Genomic DNA, 16,500 nt, shown 5'->3' on the forward strand with positions numbered 1-16,500 from the left:
ACATACAGGAATCTATGGGAAACAATGAAAGCAGTTCTACGAGGGAAAATCATAGCAGTGAATACTCATATTAGGAAAACAGAGAGAACTCAAATAAACAACCTAATGCAGAACCTCAAGCTCCTAGAAAAAGAAGAGCATAACAAACCCAAAGCTTGTAGAAGAGAGGAAATTATAAAGATCAGAGCCAAAATCAATGCAATGGAGACTAAGAGAATGATACAAAAAAAAAAAAATCAATGAATCAAAGAGGTGGTTTTTTGAAAGAATAAATAAAATCAATAAATCTTTAGCCAACCTTATCAAAAAGAGGAAAGAAAAGGCTCAAATCTATGCAATTAAGAATGAAAAAGTGAAGTCACAACAAATCCAGCAGAAATCCAGGGGATCATCAATACCTACTTCGAGAACCTGTACTCTAATAAAATGGAAAACACAGAAGAAATGGACAGATTACTAGATACATACGAATTGCCAAAGTTAAATGAAGAAAATATAGAAATTCTAAATACCCCAATTACAATCAGTGAAATTGAAAACGTAATTAAAAATTTATCAACAAACAAAAGCCCAGGTCCTGATGGCTTCACTGCTGAATTCTACAAGACATTTAAAGAAGAACTATCACCATTACTCTTTAAACTCATCAAGGAAATTGAAAAGGAAGCAAGTCTTCCAAATTCATTCCTGGAAGCAAATGTTACTTTGATTCCAAAACCAGGGAAAGACTCAACCGGAAAAGAGAACTACAGGCGAATCTCCCTAATGAACATAGATGCAAAAATCCTCAACAAGATACTGGCAAACAGAATATAGGGAGCCATTAAGAAGATCATACACCCTGACCAAGTCAGATTTATCCCAAGGATGCAAGGATGGTTCAACATAAGTAAATCAATAAATGTAATACACTATATTAACAGAGTGAAGGACAAAAATCATATGATCATCTCAATAGATGCAGAAAAAGCATTCAACAAAATCTAACACCCATTCATGATAAAAAACCCTACAGAAAATTGGAATAGAAGATCTTTATCTCAACCTGATTAAGGCTATCTATGAGAAACCAACAGTCAACATCATACTAAATGGTCAAAAACTGAAAACTTTCACGCTAAAATCAGGAAAAAGACAAGGATGTCCACTATCACCACTCCTGTTCAGTATAGTTCTGGAAACATTAGCCACAGCAATTAGAAATGAGAAAGAAGTAAAAGGAATAAAGACAGGAAAGGAAGAAGTTAAACTGTCATTATTTGCTGATGATACGATACTTTACATAGAAGGCCCAAAAAACTCTGTCAAAAGACTTCTAGACTTAACTGACAGATTCAGTAGAGTAGCTGGATATAAGGTCAACACTAAAAAAAAATAGCCTTCTTGTACACAAATAACAGACTCACTGAGAGAGAAATTAGGGAAATAATACCTTTTACAATAGCATCCAAAAAAATGAAATATCTAGGAATCAATCTAACAAAAGAAGCAAAAGACCTCTACACTGAAGACTACAGCACTCTGAAAAAAGAGATCGAAAAGGATATAATAAAATGGAAAGACATCCCTTGTTCCTGGGTAGGAAGAACTAATATAGTGAAAATGGCCATACTTCCAAAACTGCTACATAGATTTAATGCAATGCTAATTGAAATTCCAACAATATATTTCACAGAACTAGAGAAAACAATCCAAACATTCATTTGGAACCAGAAGAGGCCTAGAATAACAAAAGCAATTCTAGGCAACAGAGACATGGCAGGGTATCACAATCCCCAACTTGAAACTATACTACAAAGCTACTGTGATAAAAACAGCATGGTACTGGCAAAGAAACAGACCTGAGGACCAGTGGAATAGATTAGAAGATGCAGAAACAACTCCAGACATACTCAGCCACCTCATCTTTGAAAAAGGAGCCAAACACCCTCATTGGAGGAAAGATAGCCTTTTCAATAAATGGTGTTGGAAAAACTGGATTTCAACCTGCCAGAGATTAAAACTAGATCCATATCTATCACCATGCACTAAACTAAGATCAAAGTGGATTAAAGATCTAAATATTAACACAGAAACACTAAACTTGCTGGAAGATAAGTTAGGTAAAACTCTTGAAGACGTTGGCATAGGAAAAGACTTATGAACAAAACGTCAGTAGCCCAGGAACTAGCAGAAAGAATCAACAACTGGGATCTCATCTTATTCAAAAGCTTCTGCACTGCAAGAGAAACCACCAACAGAGCTAAGAGACAACCTACAATGTGGGAAAAATTTTTTAGCAGCTGTACCTCAGACAAAGGATTACTATCTAGAATATATAAAGAACTGAAAAAAATCAGACCCCCCAAATTTAAAGACCCAATTAAAAACTGGGCATCTGAAATGAACAGACATTTCTCAAAGAAGTAAAAGCAGCAAATAAACATATGAAAAAATGTTCAACATCACTGGTCATTCAAGAGATGCAGATGAAAACAACACTGAGATTCCACCTCACCCCAGAAAGAATGGCTGCTATCAAGAAATCAGCCAATAACAAATGCTGGCGGGGGGTGTGGGGAGAAAGGAACCCTTCTCCATTGTTGGTGGGAGTGCAGACTGGTGTGACCACTATGGAAATCAGTATAGAGATTCCTCAAAGAACTAGGGGTAGAGGTTCCATTTGACCCAGTTAGTCCCCTGCTGGGTATCTTCCCAAAGGAATTAAAACAATCATACCACAGCAATATATGTGCACCCATGTTTATAGTGGCACAGTTTGTAATAGCTAAAGCTTGGAAACAGCCCAAGTGCCCATCAACTAGAAACTGGATAAAGAAGATGTGGTTTTTTATAAAATGGAGTACTACTCAGCCTTAAGGAATGAGAAACTAGACATTTATAGCTAAATGGATGCATATTGAGGCCATCCTCTTAAGTGAAATAAATAGGACACACATGTGTAAATACTGAATAGTTTCTCTACTGTGAGAAACTGAAAGTGTAAATAAGGATTAAAATGAATAATTGATTATTTGAAATAGGAAGAAAAGGCCCAAAGGGTTAGGGGAAGTGGGAGGGGAAGGGGGAAGGAAAAACTATGAGAAAAGGAAAAAATGGAAACAAATCTTTGTAAACAGGGAAGGGTGGAGGGGGTGAAAGGAGGACAGGGAATGGGCAGAAATAAGAACCAAGATATATCATGTACAGGTACAAGTTTCCAAAGATAAATGTAACAAATGTATACCTAAAATGTACCAATAAAAGAATTTAAGCAATAAATAAATAATACCAGTGTTCTCTAAATTGCCAGGAATGTGAGTTGCTTCTTCACAAAAGGCCATAAAAACAGCAGAACTGGGATTTGAACCCAGACCTGAGAGGGTCGCAGTATGGGGATCTTGTTCCTTGTCAAATACACTTGTTGGGTCTGGTTGTCGAGTTCCCACGGCAGCCCAGGGCCCGTGACCCCACCATGCCATCTACCTTCCAGGTGAGCTGAGGTCTACTCCTGCACTGGCTCACTGGCAAGGCACCTTCTTAATACTGAGACCAAAGACCCTCTGTGTTCTGAATCTGCCCTCTGGGCATGGCATCAGCATGGCATAGGACAGGATACGACAGGCAGTGCGGGGGATTGCCGAGGCTGATTCAAAGTGCTCACCCCGTGCCCGTGTAAGATGTGACATACTTGGAACACCTGAGACCTGCCAGGCCTGCAGCTCCACAGCTCCGCAGACAGAAGGCGCATATGTAAAAGCTCACATCCCACAAGGCCGGACCAACTGGGGTCTGGCCAGTATTGGTCTAAGGTAGCATTCCCAGATGAGGACCCCCATCCCCTTAAGACGTCAGCCTGAGAAAGCTCATGCTGTCGCTTCAACAGCGCAGGAGCGTCTTTCTCAAGCACTTGGGGCCCCTGCCTTGGAATTTCACCATAGGAAGGTGAGGAACCCGCCTCCCGGTCTCTGGGAGGGGATGTGCCCAAAGTCCAGAAGGACCCATGAGCAGCCACAGCTGCCAATGGCCGTGACTGTGCCCTGAGTGTCCATCGCTCTGCCCACTGTGTCCAGCATCTGTGAAGCCCCCACCTTGGGCCTCGCTTGGTTGTCTTGACACCAGGTTACACCATGGCCTGGAGGCCACCAGGTCTGAACAAAATCAGTCACACCTCCTCTACAAGAGCAGGCTTTAGTTTCCCTTTGACACATCAAGCCACACTTGCCATGAGGACAGTGAGGAACTAAGGTCAGTTTTCCCCAAGGTCACCAACGCAGCGGCCTCTGCCTCCACAGCCCACATGACCTCAGAGACGGTGTTATCAGGAGCCATGGGGGTGGGGCAGTCCCTAAAGGGCCACATTTTACAGGCCGGTCCCCCACTGCCAGGCCATTTAATATGAGCTGGGAAACAGACTCCGCCCACCCCCCACAGGCTGACCCCCAGCCCTGCCCTCACCCCACTCACCTTCACAAGACCGGCCATCCACAGACAGCCGGAAGCCCGCAGAGCAGCTGCAGCGGTATGAGCCCGGTGTGTTCTCGCACTTGTGGCCACACAGGTGCCTGGGGTAGCGCTGGCATTCATTGATGTCTGAAACGGAGGCCCTCGGCTCAGAGCGCCACCCGCACTGCGGTGCCACCCCCAACCCTCGGCTCCTCGGCTCCTCAGACAAGAGGAAGAGTGACTTGTCCCAAACACAGAGGGCACAGTGACAGTAACCTTTTCCGGCTCTACCCAGTGCCCGAGAGGAGGGGCCACTGAGACCTGCCACAGGGGACATCGGTGGGCAACAGTGAAGCAGGCTGGCCCAGCTCCGAGCCCACCCCTGTTCATCTCTGGCTCTCATCCCCGTGGCACTTGCCCTGTGGTGCTGAAGCCACAGTGCAGCTTTGGGAAATTACTAACACTTTTTTGCAGTCCTAGGGACTGAACCTAGAGCCTCACACATGCTAGGCAAGCACTCTGCCACCGAGGGTCAGCCCCAGCACTTTTTATTCTATTTTGAGACAGAGTCTCACTCACTAAATTGCCCATGCTGGCCTCAAACCTGAGATCCTCCTGCCTCAACCTCCTGAGCAGCTGGGATTATAGATTCACACCACCACGCCCGGCTGTAACACTTGCCATTTGGAGACCTAGGCTCACATCTCACGGGCACTCAGGTATAGGGGCAGGCAGAGCACCCGCTCGACAAGCAGGAAACAGGCTCACATGGGGGCCTGGCTGGCGGCTGCCCAGTGCAGGTAGCAGCAGAGGAGCAGCTACCACAGGGTCCCCTGGCTACCTGTACTTGGAACTTCCTGAGATGAGGATCGGCCGTGGTCAGCCCAGGACCTCCAAGTCTCGAAAGCCACCACGTACCCACACATGTCCTGCTGATGCTGTCAAAGTAGTACCCAGCCTTGCAGTCACAGCGGAAGCTGCCGGGGGTGTTAAGGCAGCGGTGTCCCTGCCCGCAGGGCTCAGCAGGCGGGGCACACTCATCCAAGTCTTGAAAGGAGGAAGAATGCACATTGAAGAACCTCTAGGGCCAATCCCTAACCCACCTCCCAAGGAACAAGCTCAGATGTGGGATGCTGAAGTGGCAGTGCCCACCCCGTCCTCCGGAGCCGTTCGGGAGGCCCAGCCCCACCCCAGGGAGGCCTCTCTGGCACCCAGCAATGACATTATGCCTGGGAGTGTGGGGGACAACAATGGCCTAGTCCTGGGAGTGCTGGGGAGGAAGACACCCTCCCTGCCAGGGATCTGGGCTGCCACCTGTCCCAGGTACCAAGGAGCACAGGGCAGGTGGGTAGAGGACTAAGACCCAAACCAGTGCAGTTTTAGGAATGTTCCATATGGATTGCAGACTCGTGAAGCCGGGTCCGCTCAATAGCACTGGACTGTCAACACCTGTCTTTTATCACGAGAGGGGAGCTGCCAAAGGGCTGCAAGCCTGGAGGGTGAGGCAGGTTGGAGATAAGAGGACAGGCTGATGTGCTACTGCAGTTGTCCAGGCAGGATGCTAAAGGTCTGTGCTGGGCAGCCACAATTGATGGACAGACAGAAATGGCTTCACTTTGGGCTCGACTCCCCTTCTAAAGAAGGGAGCGTGTCAATTTCAGACTGGTTTCCCTTTTTGATACCAACCAACACAGCGAGTCCCCTCCTCGTTGAGATGGTAGCCACGGCCACAGTTGGGCACATTCTTCTGGCATGTGTAGGACCCCTCCGTATTGATGCATGTCTGCCCGACAGGGCACGGGGCACTAATACTTAAACACTCATTGATATCTGTGAGGGAAAAGATGGGGATGCCATGGTTAAACGGGACGGGGGGCGGGGGGGCGTCCGGGAATCCAGCGACTGGAGCTCAAAAGAAACCACTGCCCTCCTCCACAAAACCATAGACCCTGGACCTGCAGCAGCCCCTAACTCCCCCACCGGCCCCAAGTGCTACCAGTGCACACAGCCTCAAATGTCCCTCCTTGGTCCCCTTGCTGCCACTGAGCCTCTGATACATCCATCTCTGATGCACCAACCGGAGCTGCTTGCCTGCCTTCCTTTGTCAAGGTAGCCCATGCCAGGGGACCAGCCCTTCCGAGCCCCTTCCCTGTCCACTTTGCACCCACTCTAGACTTCAGCAAGGCTCTGGCCCCCACCCCACGCTCCCCAGCTGGTCCTCTGAGCCCCAGTGGCACGGCCTCAGCTCCTGGGTCGGCCACTCAGAGTCCCCATCTGCCTGGCAGCCACGCCTCTGTGAGTCACATCCACAAGACACTTTCCCATCTCCTGTGTCCCCCATCTGTCCAGGGGGCCTGTGCCAACTCAGGCCAGCAGGGGACCCCTCTGCTCCCTGAACTCCCTGCATGGCGGGGTTTCCATGTCTCAATGTGGGGACCAGTGGACATCTTCCCATGGCAGACACAGGAAGTGCGGACCCATAAATAACCACATAGGACTGAGTTACACGTGGGTTTGCTCCTTATGCTCAAATTCAATGCAAAAAGGCACAGACCAGCGCCCCCCCACACACATACACAGGTGGTCTTCTAAAAGCACCTGCACTTTGCAAAATCTCCTCTGAGGACCTTCTGGTTCAGATGCTTCCCAAGCATGGGTGGAGGGACAAGAAGAGACTGATAGTAGGAGACCCTGAGCTTAAGTTAGAAAGAGAGGCTGGTCCCTGCCAGCCCTCCCCTCCCCAGACAGAGAATCAAGTCAGCTCCACCTCTCTCCCATCCCCAGGGCCACACTGACACCAGAGCCCGTCACAGTTTATATGAGCTCTGCTCTCCTTTATCACCCTGACCACCATAGCTACCTTCCACTGGGCAGGTGTTAGTGTCTGCACTACACCAGGAAACCAGAACCCAGGGAGACTAAGCGACTCCCCAGGATCACATCAGGGAGTTGGGATAACAGAGCACAGCCAGTGTGACCCTTAAATCAGGGTCACCAATCTTGGACCTCCATTTGTGTTTGTAAATAAAGTTTTATTGGCACACAGCCAGGCCTGCTCCTTTACACATGGTCTACAGCTGTTCTTGTAATACACCTGACCGAAAAGCTGGTATTTATTCTCTCGCCCTTTACAGAAAGAGCCAAGTGGCCTATTGAGACTAGATACAGCACTTTGTAAAGTGATCACTGCTTCCCTGAAAGCTTTGTGAACTCTCCTCAGATCAGCATTTTCCAAACTGTTCCATGGAACACTGGTGTCCCTGGAGACACTGAGTGGCCACAGACAGGGGTCCCCTGGCCTGAGAGCGCCATGACTCAATGAATGGAAGAACAAGGTGGCCTCTGCTGTCCAGACCCTGACCACCCAGTGCTCCTGTGCAGTGGGCTCTTCTGCTACAGGCTGCATGCGGGATGAGGACCCTGGGGATGCTCTGGGGCTCAGGAAAATGGTTCCAGGCTGAGAGCCACAGGCAGCCTACAGCACCCCTCTATTCCAATGGGCTCTCTCTTTATAGAGAACCATTTCTGCTGATGCAGTTATTATTCTAAATTTGAATAAAGGTGCTGACATAAAATGATTCCTCAATACATTGTCAAGTGAGGAAACGAGCAAGTGTCAGAACAGCCTGTTCCTGTTTTATAAAATAAACAAAATGCCTGGATGGGGGAGAACAGAGGAGGATGCACAGACCTGCCTGGCTGGGGCGGGACTGGGCAGGGCAGAGTGCTTCTTTTCCACCCTTTGGTTTTGTTTGCTTCTTTGTAAATGAACACGTGTGGGAATTTTGCAATAAAAAGATAACTTCCTAAAAGAACAGATCCTGAGTTTGGTGCAAGGAGTTGGAGGAGACTGCGCTCACCCTCCCAGGGCAACAAGTTATGGAGACTTCAGAGTTGAGTGTCTGGCTTGTGATGCTGTCATTGCGGACCCAGAGGGACATCACAGGAGAGCCGAGTGCCACCAGGCTAGGCTTCAGGCAGCCTCCGGGATCCCCACCACCCAGGCCAGGGCTCTCCCCTGGTTCAGCAGGGCAGAGAGGGACAGTCCCTTCTTCCCACTGCTCCTGTGGCTTGGTCCCTGCCTAGCAGTACACCCGAAAACAGAATGCCAGGCTCTACTGAGCCCTCCAGGGTCTTCTGGATGGAAATCAGGGCCAATTCTGCCACTAGAGAGAGTTTCCATTCTTAGCACAGGCAGGGCCCCCTCCACGGATCCCCTGGGAGCAGAACGAAAGTCTGACCCTCCTCCCTCCTGGCCCTGCATGTGCTGAGTGACAGCTGTCCTGTTGGCAGGAGGCTGGCAAGGGGCCAACTCACAGCCCAGATGAGTCCCCTTCCCAAAGGGTCACTCTTCTCTTGCCTTGCAGTATCTTGGGTGGTAAAAGTAGAGGCAAGGGAAAGGAGCCTGCAATCCCACTGCAAACAAAAGATCAGTACGTGCCTTGAAAGCACAAGGTCCCAAGTTCGATCCCCATGCCAAAAAAAAAAAAAAAAAATCAGTGCAGGTTGATCTAAGAAAAGTTAGGGAAGAACCAAGACAGAAACTGCACAGTAGTGCCCGCCTCTTGAGGCGAGGGGGGTTCAGCCACCCTAGATGGGCTGAGCTCTGACTAGTGGCACCTGCAGCTAGGTCAGGAGAAAATCTCTTTGAACTTAAACAGGGATGGAGTCAGGGGGGTTCCCTGGGCAACACCTGGGGAAGCAGAGTCACCACCTGCCCTCGTGGATGAGATACCAGCCAGTCCCACCTGACATGGCTCCTCCAATTTCACCTGTCCCACTCGACTTCCTGTTTTAACAGTAAATTCATATAGGATTTTCTCTCCTTTCACAGTGGCCTTTCTCTGATATCCGCAGAGTACTTTTTGTTGTGGTAAAGTGAATAAATAAATGTATAATGTCAAGCACACAGTTCAGCAGCATTACGCACATTCACACCGTGAGGCCACTGTCACCACCATCCACCTCCAGAACCTTTTCCTCTTTCCAGGCAGAAACTTTGTACCCATCACACACATTTCCCTCCTCCCAGTCATGGGCAAATGCCATTCCACTTTTTGACTCTCTCAGTCGGACCGCTAACACCCAGCATTTTGTAAAACAAGTCTCAACAGACACTGTGGCTGCAGCAGGGAGGGGGGACTTACTGAGTGCCTCCCATATCCCGGTCACTTCAAAAGCACTCGCTTATCCTTGCCTGCAGCCTGGGACCCAGGCACCCTGTGAATCCCTTTTAGAGGGGTGGAGACTGAGGCTCAGAGGAAGGAAGGCAAGGTTCTTGGGCCATTCTGTCTAAAACGGGATGTCCCTGACTGCAAAACCCAAGTACTTTCATCTAAAACAAAGCTCAGCAAACAACTACCTCTGGGCTAAACCCAGCCTGCCAGCAGTTTTTATAAATAAAGTTGTTTTTTTTTTTTTGGTACCAGAGATCGAACTCGGGTCCTTGCGCTTGCGCATCAGATGGCGAAACCACTGAACTAAATCCCCGGCCTATAAATAAAGTTTTAATGGAACATGGTCCAGCCCATCTACACAGTTTATGGCTTTGAGCTGTAACAGCAGAGGTCACTGTGACAGAGACCATATGGGCTGTGATGCCTAAAATATTTGCTGCCTGCCTCTTTACAGAAAACGTTTGCTAACCTGTGGTCTATATGGTACCCGAAGCCCCTCAGGTGCCAAGGTGTGGCCACAGCTGTGTGGTGCCCCCTGGTGGTATCCCCCCTGGCGGCAGCATGTCTTACCAATACAGCTGCCTAGAGCATCTTGTATAAAGCCGCTCTTGCAGTGCAGCTTGGGTCTGCAACGGAAGGATCCCAGAGTATTCTGACAGATAAAATCGGGGGGGCAGTTATGAATACCATTCTCACACTCGTCAATATCTGGTGCATCATAAAAAAAGGAGATTGTTAGCAAGAGTCCTGCCAGAAACATCTCACAACACTTTAACATCACAAGACAGGTTTTTAAAAAAATGCTCATTATTCAGACTAAACCCAAACCATTCCATGGAGGGCACAGCCAAACCATGCCCAAGCTGTTGAGGATTTAAAATGCTACCTTCCCCCTGCCCCACCCCAGTCCGAGAGACTCTTACAGGGCAAGCTTTCTGTTATGTAATAAATAACCCAGGCATTTTCCTGGCAGATGTATTTAATATTAGTCATTTGGGCAAAGTGTATGTTTAGTTTAGATCAGAAAGCAGTTATCTTTGTGGAAATAAACATAACTTCTATAATCATATCCATTCTGAAGTCTGCAGAATATTCCACATATTAGCAATGGTTACATCAGGGTAGGAGGACACAGTGGGCTGTCTGGTCTTGAAGTTCACAGCTGCCAGACATCCAAATGTGTCTGCTCAGCTGGCTGGCCCCTGAGCTTTGGGGTCAAAGGCCCCGGCTGTGTGCAAGGGTGGGGTGGCCTGAACTTGCTCAAAGGCCGCTGGATGTCAGGAGGGTGTGCCTTGGTTTTGAGTCACTCTCATGATTCAACATCAAGATTTTTATACAAGTGGCTTTGTTCTGAAAGGCTTGAAGCCCTGTGCAGAAAATTATGTTCTAAAAGGTCCTCATGAGAGCCTCATATGCCAAATACCAAAACCAGGGCTTGGTGGAGAAAATCAAGCAGCCAGAAATGTTGAGCTTTTATGTAACAGAAAGGGATATGCTTTGAACTTCAAAGAAGCTTGGGATCAGAAGGAAAGCAGCTGTTGTGCAAAAACAGTTGTGTTTCTGGGAGGGCTCTATGTCTGTTTTTGTAGAAAGCACATGGGAGCACCTAAAGTTCATCCCTGGCATGATTTTAAATGACCGAGCACTGAGCCTTTAAATCCAAATGTGCTGCTACCATGAACTCGGCACCTTGAGAAGGAACATCTCTGCTAATCACAGATCTGGCTCAGGCAGCCACATGGGGGCAGCACCACACCCACAACTGCAGTCGAGCACACACCATGGGTGCTGTACCTTTGCAGTCATTGTCCTCTGTGAGCTCATAGCCAGTCCCGCAGCTGCTCTCGCGCTGGCAGCGGAAAGAGCCCACGGTATTGATGCAGGTCTCTCCAAGCCGGCAATTGTGGCTGCCTGTGATGCATTCATTGACGTCTAGGAAATTAAGGTGACACAGGGGTGACCAGCAAGAACAGATCCTTACACTTTATCAGAAGGAAAGGTACAGAAGCCACATGGAACTGCTTTCCTGCATCTACCAAGTTGTTTGCTCAAACTGAGCTGAGTCTCACCATGTGCACATTGGACTGTACCCCGGAGTGGGGTCAGGGTATCCGTCATCAAAGCAAACCCACAATTCCCTCCCTGCCCAGGGTCCACTGTGCTGCAGACTCCAGGGTGTGAGTGAGGACAGCTGGCACAGCCCCACTCAGACCTCCAGGCAGGCTTTCGAGTGCACCCACTTCCCCAGGGACCTTTACCTTCGCAGGAGACGCCATCGGGCATCAGCTGATAGCCCACGAAGCACGAGCAGACCACCTCATCCCCCGTGTCACGACACTGCTGCTTGCAGGGCCCACCACCTGGAATCAGAGCACCTGTGAACCAGGCTGGAGCACTGGACAGCTTTTGGTTCCCCAGGACTGTTGGAGTGGGGTCAGAGAAAGCTGACCCAGGGAGACTCCCTGGCTCTGGCTCTGGGTACCCTGGGGGATCCTTTGCAGGCCCTGACAATCTGAGGCTATAGTGGAGCTGGAAGGGGAGCGGCAGGCTCCTCAGGGTGGGGCAGGCCCCACCTACCCCCTGCATAATTCTAATGCCAGCCTCACTGTTCTGTTCTGGCTCCCGCTGCCCCAGCTCCACTGTGGCTGCAGTTCTATGGGCTTGGTTTCTCCAAGGATCCCTGGTTCCATCCCTGCAACCCACACTCCCTGAAGGGCAGCCCAAGAGACGCTCAGAGTGCAAAAGGTTTGCAGGGCACTGCCTGCTCCTCCTCCTCTTCCTCAGTTCCTCCACCCCCTCCTATGCTGCTGCTCACCAGCCCTGGCTGCAGGGTCCTGCACAGGCCACAGCTCAGTTGTGTTAGCTAATCGCTCCTCATCTGCTGCAAAGCAGCTCTCCCTCTCCCTCTCCCTCTCCCTCTCCCAGGAGGACCCTCCCATGGCCTCCAGACAGGATGCTCAGGCTTTCCAGGTCTCTCTGTCCCTCCCTCCTGACCTTGGTGCCCATGGTCACCATGAGCTGACCACATCACTCAGTGACTCAGCTGGCTCCTTGGCAGCAGGTGAAGCTGGGGAGCAGACTGCCAGTCCACACAGGCCAGATGTTCACGAAGGAGAAATAAAGTCACAGCACAGGACACACAAACCTGCAAGGCCCTGCCTACTTTAAGACTGCAAAGTCTCCCTAGGAGATCAATGAATGTTTTCAGGGTGCCCTGCCTGGGGCTCCAGGAACCCTAACCAAGAAACACCCACGGGCCTTCCAGCCCCAAGGAAGCTGGTGGTCATGATCCTCAGAGCCTATGAGCATGGTGGCTTAGGCTGTGGCTGCAGGGGGAGTCTTTGAACACCAGTTCTCACCTCGGCCTCCTCCACAGCACCGCCCCCCCAAACCAGGCCCCAGCTCGAGAGAGAGCAATGGGAGGCAGAGGGGAGGGAGGCTGGGCCCGCGGCTCCTGGGGGGCTCTGGGGTCTCACCTCGACAGCGGTCATTCAGGTAGGGGTCTTCTTGTTCCTCCTCAACCACTGTAATCTTAGCTAAAGAGAGGAGAGGCCAGGGAAAGATTATGCAAACACAGTTCCCATCTGATTTCAGAGAAGCCGGGCAGTCCCTCTTATCAGTATCAGGCAAGAATGAATGAATGCCCACTTGTAAATCTTAAAAACAACTAAGTATTCATTTTATCCTTGTTCAAATAGAATCTTACTCCTAAAGGTAGCTGAATCTCCCAAAGATCCATTATAAAAGAAAGGGCTCAGGAACTACTGCCTGTAATCATTAACTTCAAACCCACGGGGTGAGAGTCCAAATTACTAAAATATTTCAGTAAATGCTTACAAAGCCCCACTATAAATCAGACTCTCAAGCCGACAGCAGTATCCAGGGTAAAGTCTACGGGTGCGGGGTGAACTGTGCACCCCAACAGGCCCTCCTGAGGGCTCCCATCCCCCTCTCCAGGGTCCTCTCCACTTCTGCACTCATTTTGCTGCAGGCCACAACAGTCTGTGCACCTCTACGGCCCCGGCGGCACACAGGAGGCCACCACAGATGGCAGCAGGAGGGAGGGAAGTGCCCAGGGCTGGGTGAGGGGGAAGCAGCCCTCGGAGAGGTGGCTCTGGAGGAAGAAGGGCTGCAGCCAGTATCCAGGCCGATCAGAGGTGGAGGACACAGAAATCATCCCAGGGACCAAAAAGGGCGGAGATGGTTAATGCCACAAGGCACAAGTCACCCAAAATCCTTCCCCAAACCCATGAGAAACTCAAAATCCTCCCCCAGATGCAGGAGAAACCTCCCGCTAGGATGACGGTTTGAGTTTCTTTCCAGTCTAAATGTCATCTCTGGCTTCAAAAAACAAGGAGAGAGAGGGAATGCGGTCCCAACCCCCTTTATGACTGTGATGCCTCAAACCAACTCAAAGGTATATTTCCATGTGGCCCTGGACTTTAACCATCAAAGGCAGAGGGCCAGGCATGGTGGCTCATGCCTGTAATCCCAGCACTCAGGAGGCAGAAGCAGGAGGATCACCATGAGTTCAAGGCTAGCCTGGGCTACATAGTGAATTCAGGGCCAGCCTGAACTACAAAGCGAGACCCTGTCTCAAAAAAAACCAATCAAAACCAAAGTCAGAAGTCAAGGACAGGTCCATCTGACCCAGGGCCCCAGAGCCACAGCAATGGATAGCCTAACTTAGAGACCACAAATTTGTTGGTACTGTCAACCCCAGCCTGTAACTTCCACCTTTGTTTTTTATTTATTCTTTGTTTTTTTGAGACAAGGTCTCACTATGTAGTCCAGGCCAGCCTCAAACTCATGGCCATCTGCCTGCCTCAGCTTCCTGAGGGCTGGGATCACAGGTGTGGTCCACCAACACCAGCCACCTTCCCTCTTCTTAACAGAAAGAGTGCAAAGGTCAGAAGGGGAGGGGAGGGACCCAAAGCCTCAAGCCAGTGTGTGGGATGGGGTGGCCTCCTGCATCTTTCCAGGGAGGAAGTGACTCCGTGACTCCAACACGAGAGCAATGCTCTCACTACCTAATACGATGCAAATCCCATGCCAACAGGCAGCATGCTGCATTGTTTTGGGAATAATGGCCAGGAGAAATGTCTGCATATGTCCAGCACGGATGCAATTTTTCCTCAATATTTTCAATGCATGGGTGCTCAAATCCATGGATAGGAAACCATGGATAGGGAGAGCCAGCTGTGTGTGCACACACACAAATGTATGCACACAAAACATACATGCGTACAGACAGACACACATCCTGAGAAGCCTGACTAATACACTGCCCAAGAGGAAGGTTGGAGTTACCATTTTCCTGGGGGTCTCTGACATCCTCGGGGGTGATGTCTGCACTCTCCTGGCCCCGGACGCAGCAGGCACGGAACACCAGCCCGCACTGGTAGCCAAGCATGAGGCTGGGCTCGCAGCTCTGGACCTGGGCCTGGGGCTGGGCCTGGGCCGCACGGCCCAGCAGGCAGCAGTGGCAGCACCTCTGTGGACAGGGCAAAGTCAGGTTGGGTGCCCCAGGGGCTGAGTGGGACCCCAAAGCCTCTCTGATACTCTCTTGTCTTTGGGCCCTGGACAGCGAGGAGGTTGTCTGAGCAGGTGCTTACTTTGGCTAAACATTCACAGCAAAAAGCACCGCACGCAGAGCTCCCCAAGTCTCCTCAGCCTGGGCCTGGCAAGGAATTCCCAGGGCCTGGCACCCAGCCCGAGTTCCATATCTCTTTTCCACCCCTGATACAGGGCTGTTCCCCTAAATCCTTGCCCTGCCCAGCCACCCCTCCCCCTCCCCCTCCCCCACTCCAGGAAGCAGGGAGACCCAGGAGTCCCAAAGGGTCTGTTCCTCTCCACTATGTCCCAAGGAATGGACATACACATGCCTCTTCCCTCTTAAGTTTGGAGGTTCAGGCCCTCTATGGACCTCAAGGCATCAGGCAGGACAAAAAAACAGGGTTACTGCCTATCACCTGGACCTCAGTTCTCAAAAATCACTCCTGAGTGCTCACTCCTGAGCCCTGGGGTGCACATTTCCCTGACTCATGTAAAGCCCCACTGCAGTGCTTTCCAGAACTTTCCAGAACTTTCCAGAAAGCCCAAAGTGGTAGCAGGAGATGTGGCTTGGCTTCAGCATCTGAGCAGCTTTCAGGGTCTTCCTGGGCTATTCTATCCACTCTGCTGCAGAAAGAGCCCACTAGAATGTCCCTGGCCACTCCCACACCTCCCTTCCCTCAAGTCTGGGGACACAGGCACAGCTGTCTACCAGGCAGAGTCCCAGCCTTACCTGGAAGGTGACGGTTACTAAGCTTTACCTGCTCCACTAAAGGATGAGGCGACACCAAGCGGCTTCTTATTCTACCGGGCCCAGGTCTGATGCTGACTAGGGGCAGGTAGTACAGGAGGGTGGGGGCCTGGTCCTCACCTTCACAAACAGGGTCTTGAGGCTGGTGCTGTTGCCTTGGGGCATGGCACAGCCGTCCTGCTCGTTGGCCAGGTTGATGCCAATGGTGCAGTGCAGCTCTTCCAGCTGGCTGTGACAGCACTGCTCCTGGATCATCCTGCGGGCAGAGGGGGGTGGGCAGGGCTGGCAGGGGCCAGCTCCTGGGGCTCAGGAGCAGATGCCCTCCATGGGACTCTGTCCTCTGGGGCTGAGTGCGAAGCCGGGTCTCAGCAAGGAGACTCTCTCCTACCTGTTTACGAACCAATACTCAGCTGCACCCTGAGACTGCCCATACAAGCTCATTTTTATCTGGCACTGAACTTTCAATGCTCACTTCCACTTTCTGGGCTCAGAGGAAGCAGCCTTGGATGCTCTGTGACGTAGTGTCCTTGAGATAGAGCTGGGGGGTAGGGGGAGAGACGGTGCCTGGCCATGTCCCATATCTCCTGCAGACAC

General features: G+C 50.5%; 1 protein-coding gene across 4 annotated transcripts in view; it reads right to left on the minus strand.

Moving 5' to 3' along the window:
• The window catches only part of Fbln1 (fibulin 1), a 74,894-nt gene that overhangs the window by 40,947 nt on the left and 17,447 nt on the right, over nucleotides 1-16,500 (minus strand). For all 4 annotated transcript variants that reach the window (XM_087213702.1, XM_004845397.3, XM_004845398.3 and 1 more), the window contains exons 3-11: nucleotides 16,027-16,162; nucleotides 14,913-15,096; nucleotides 13,079-13,138; nucleotides 11,861-11,962; nucleotides 11,397-11,534; nucleotides 10,173-10,310; nucleotides 6,112-6,255; nucleotides 5,344-5,472; nucleotides 4,447-4,572 (exon numbers count right to left, since the gene is read on the minus strand). In XM_087213702.1, coding sequence (XP_087069828.1) covers nucleotides 4,447-4,572; nucleotides 5,344-5,472; nucleotides 6,112-6,255; nucleotides 10,173-10,310; nucleotides 11,397-11,534; nucleotides 11,861-11,962; nucleotides 13,079-13,138; nucleotides 14,913-15,096; nucleotides 16,027-16,162 — 1,157 coding nt within the window. The remainder of the gene's footprint in view (nucleotides 1-4,446; nucleotides 4,573-5,343; nucleotides 5,473-6,111; nucleotides 6,256-10,172; nucleotides 10,311-11,396; nucleotides 11,535-11,860; nucleotides 11,963-13,078; nucleotides 13,139-14,912; nucleotides 15,097-16,026; nucleotides 16,163-16,500) is intronic.

The sequence above is a fragment of the Heterocephalus glaber genome, unplaced genomic scaffold (assembly GCF_053883595.1).
Source record: "Heterocephalus glaber isolate CG9 unplaced genomic scaffold, H.glaber_assembly_v1.0 deba00001444, whole genome shotgun sequence".
Lineage (NCBI taxonomy): Eukaryota > Metazoa > Chordata > Mammalia > Rodentia > Bathyergidae > Heterocephalus > Heterocephalus glaber.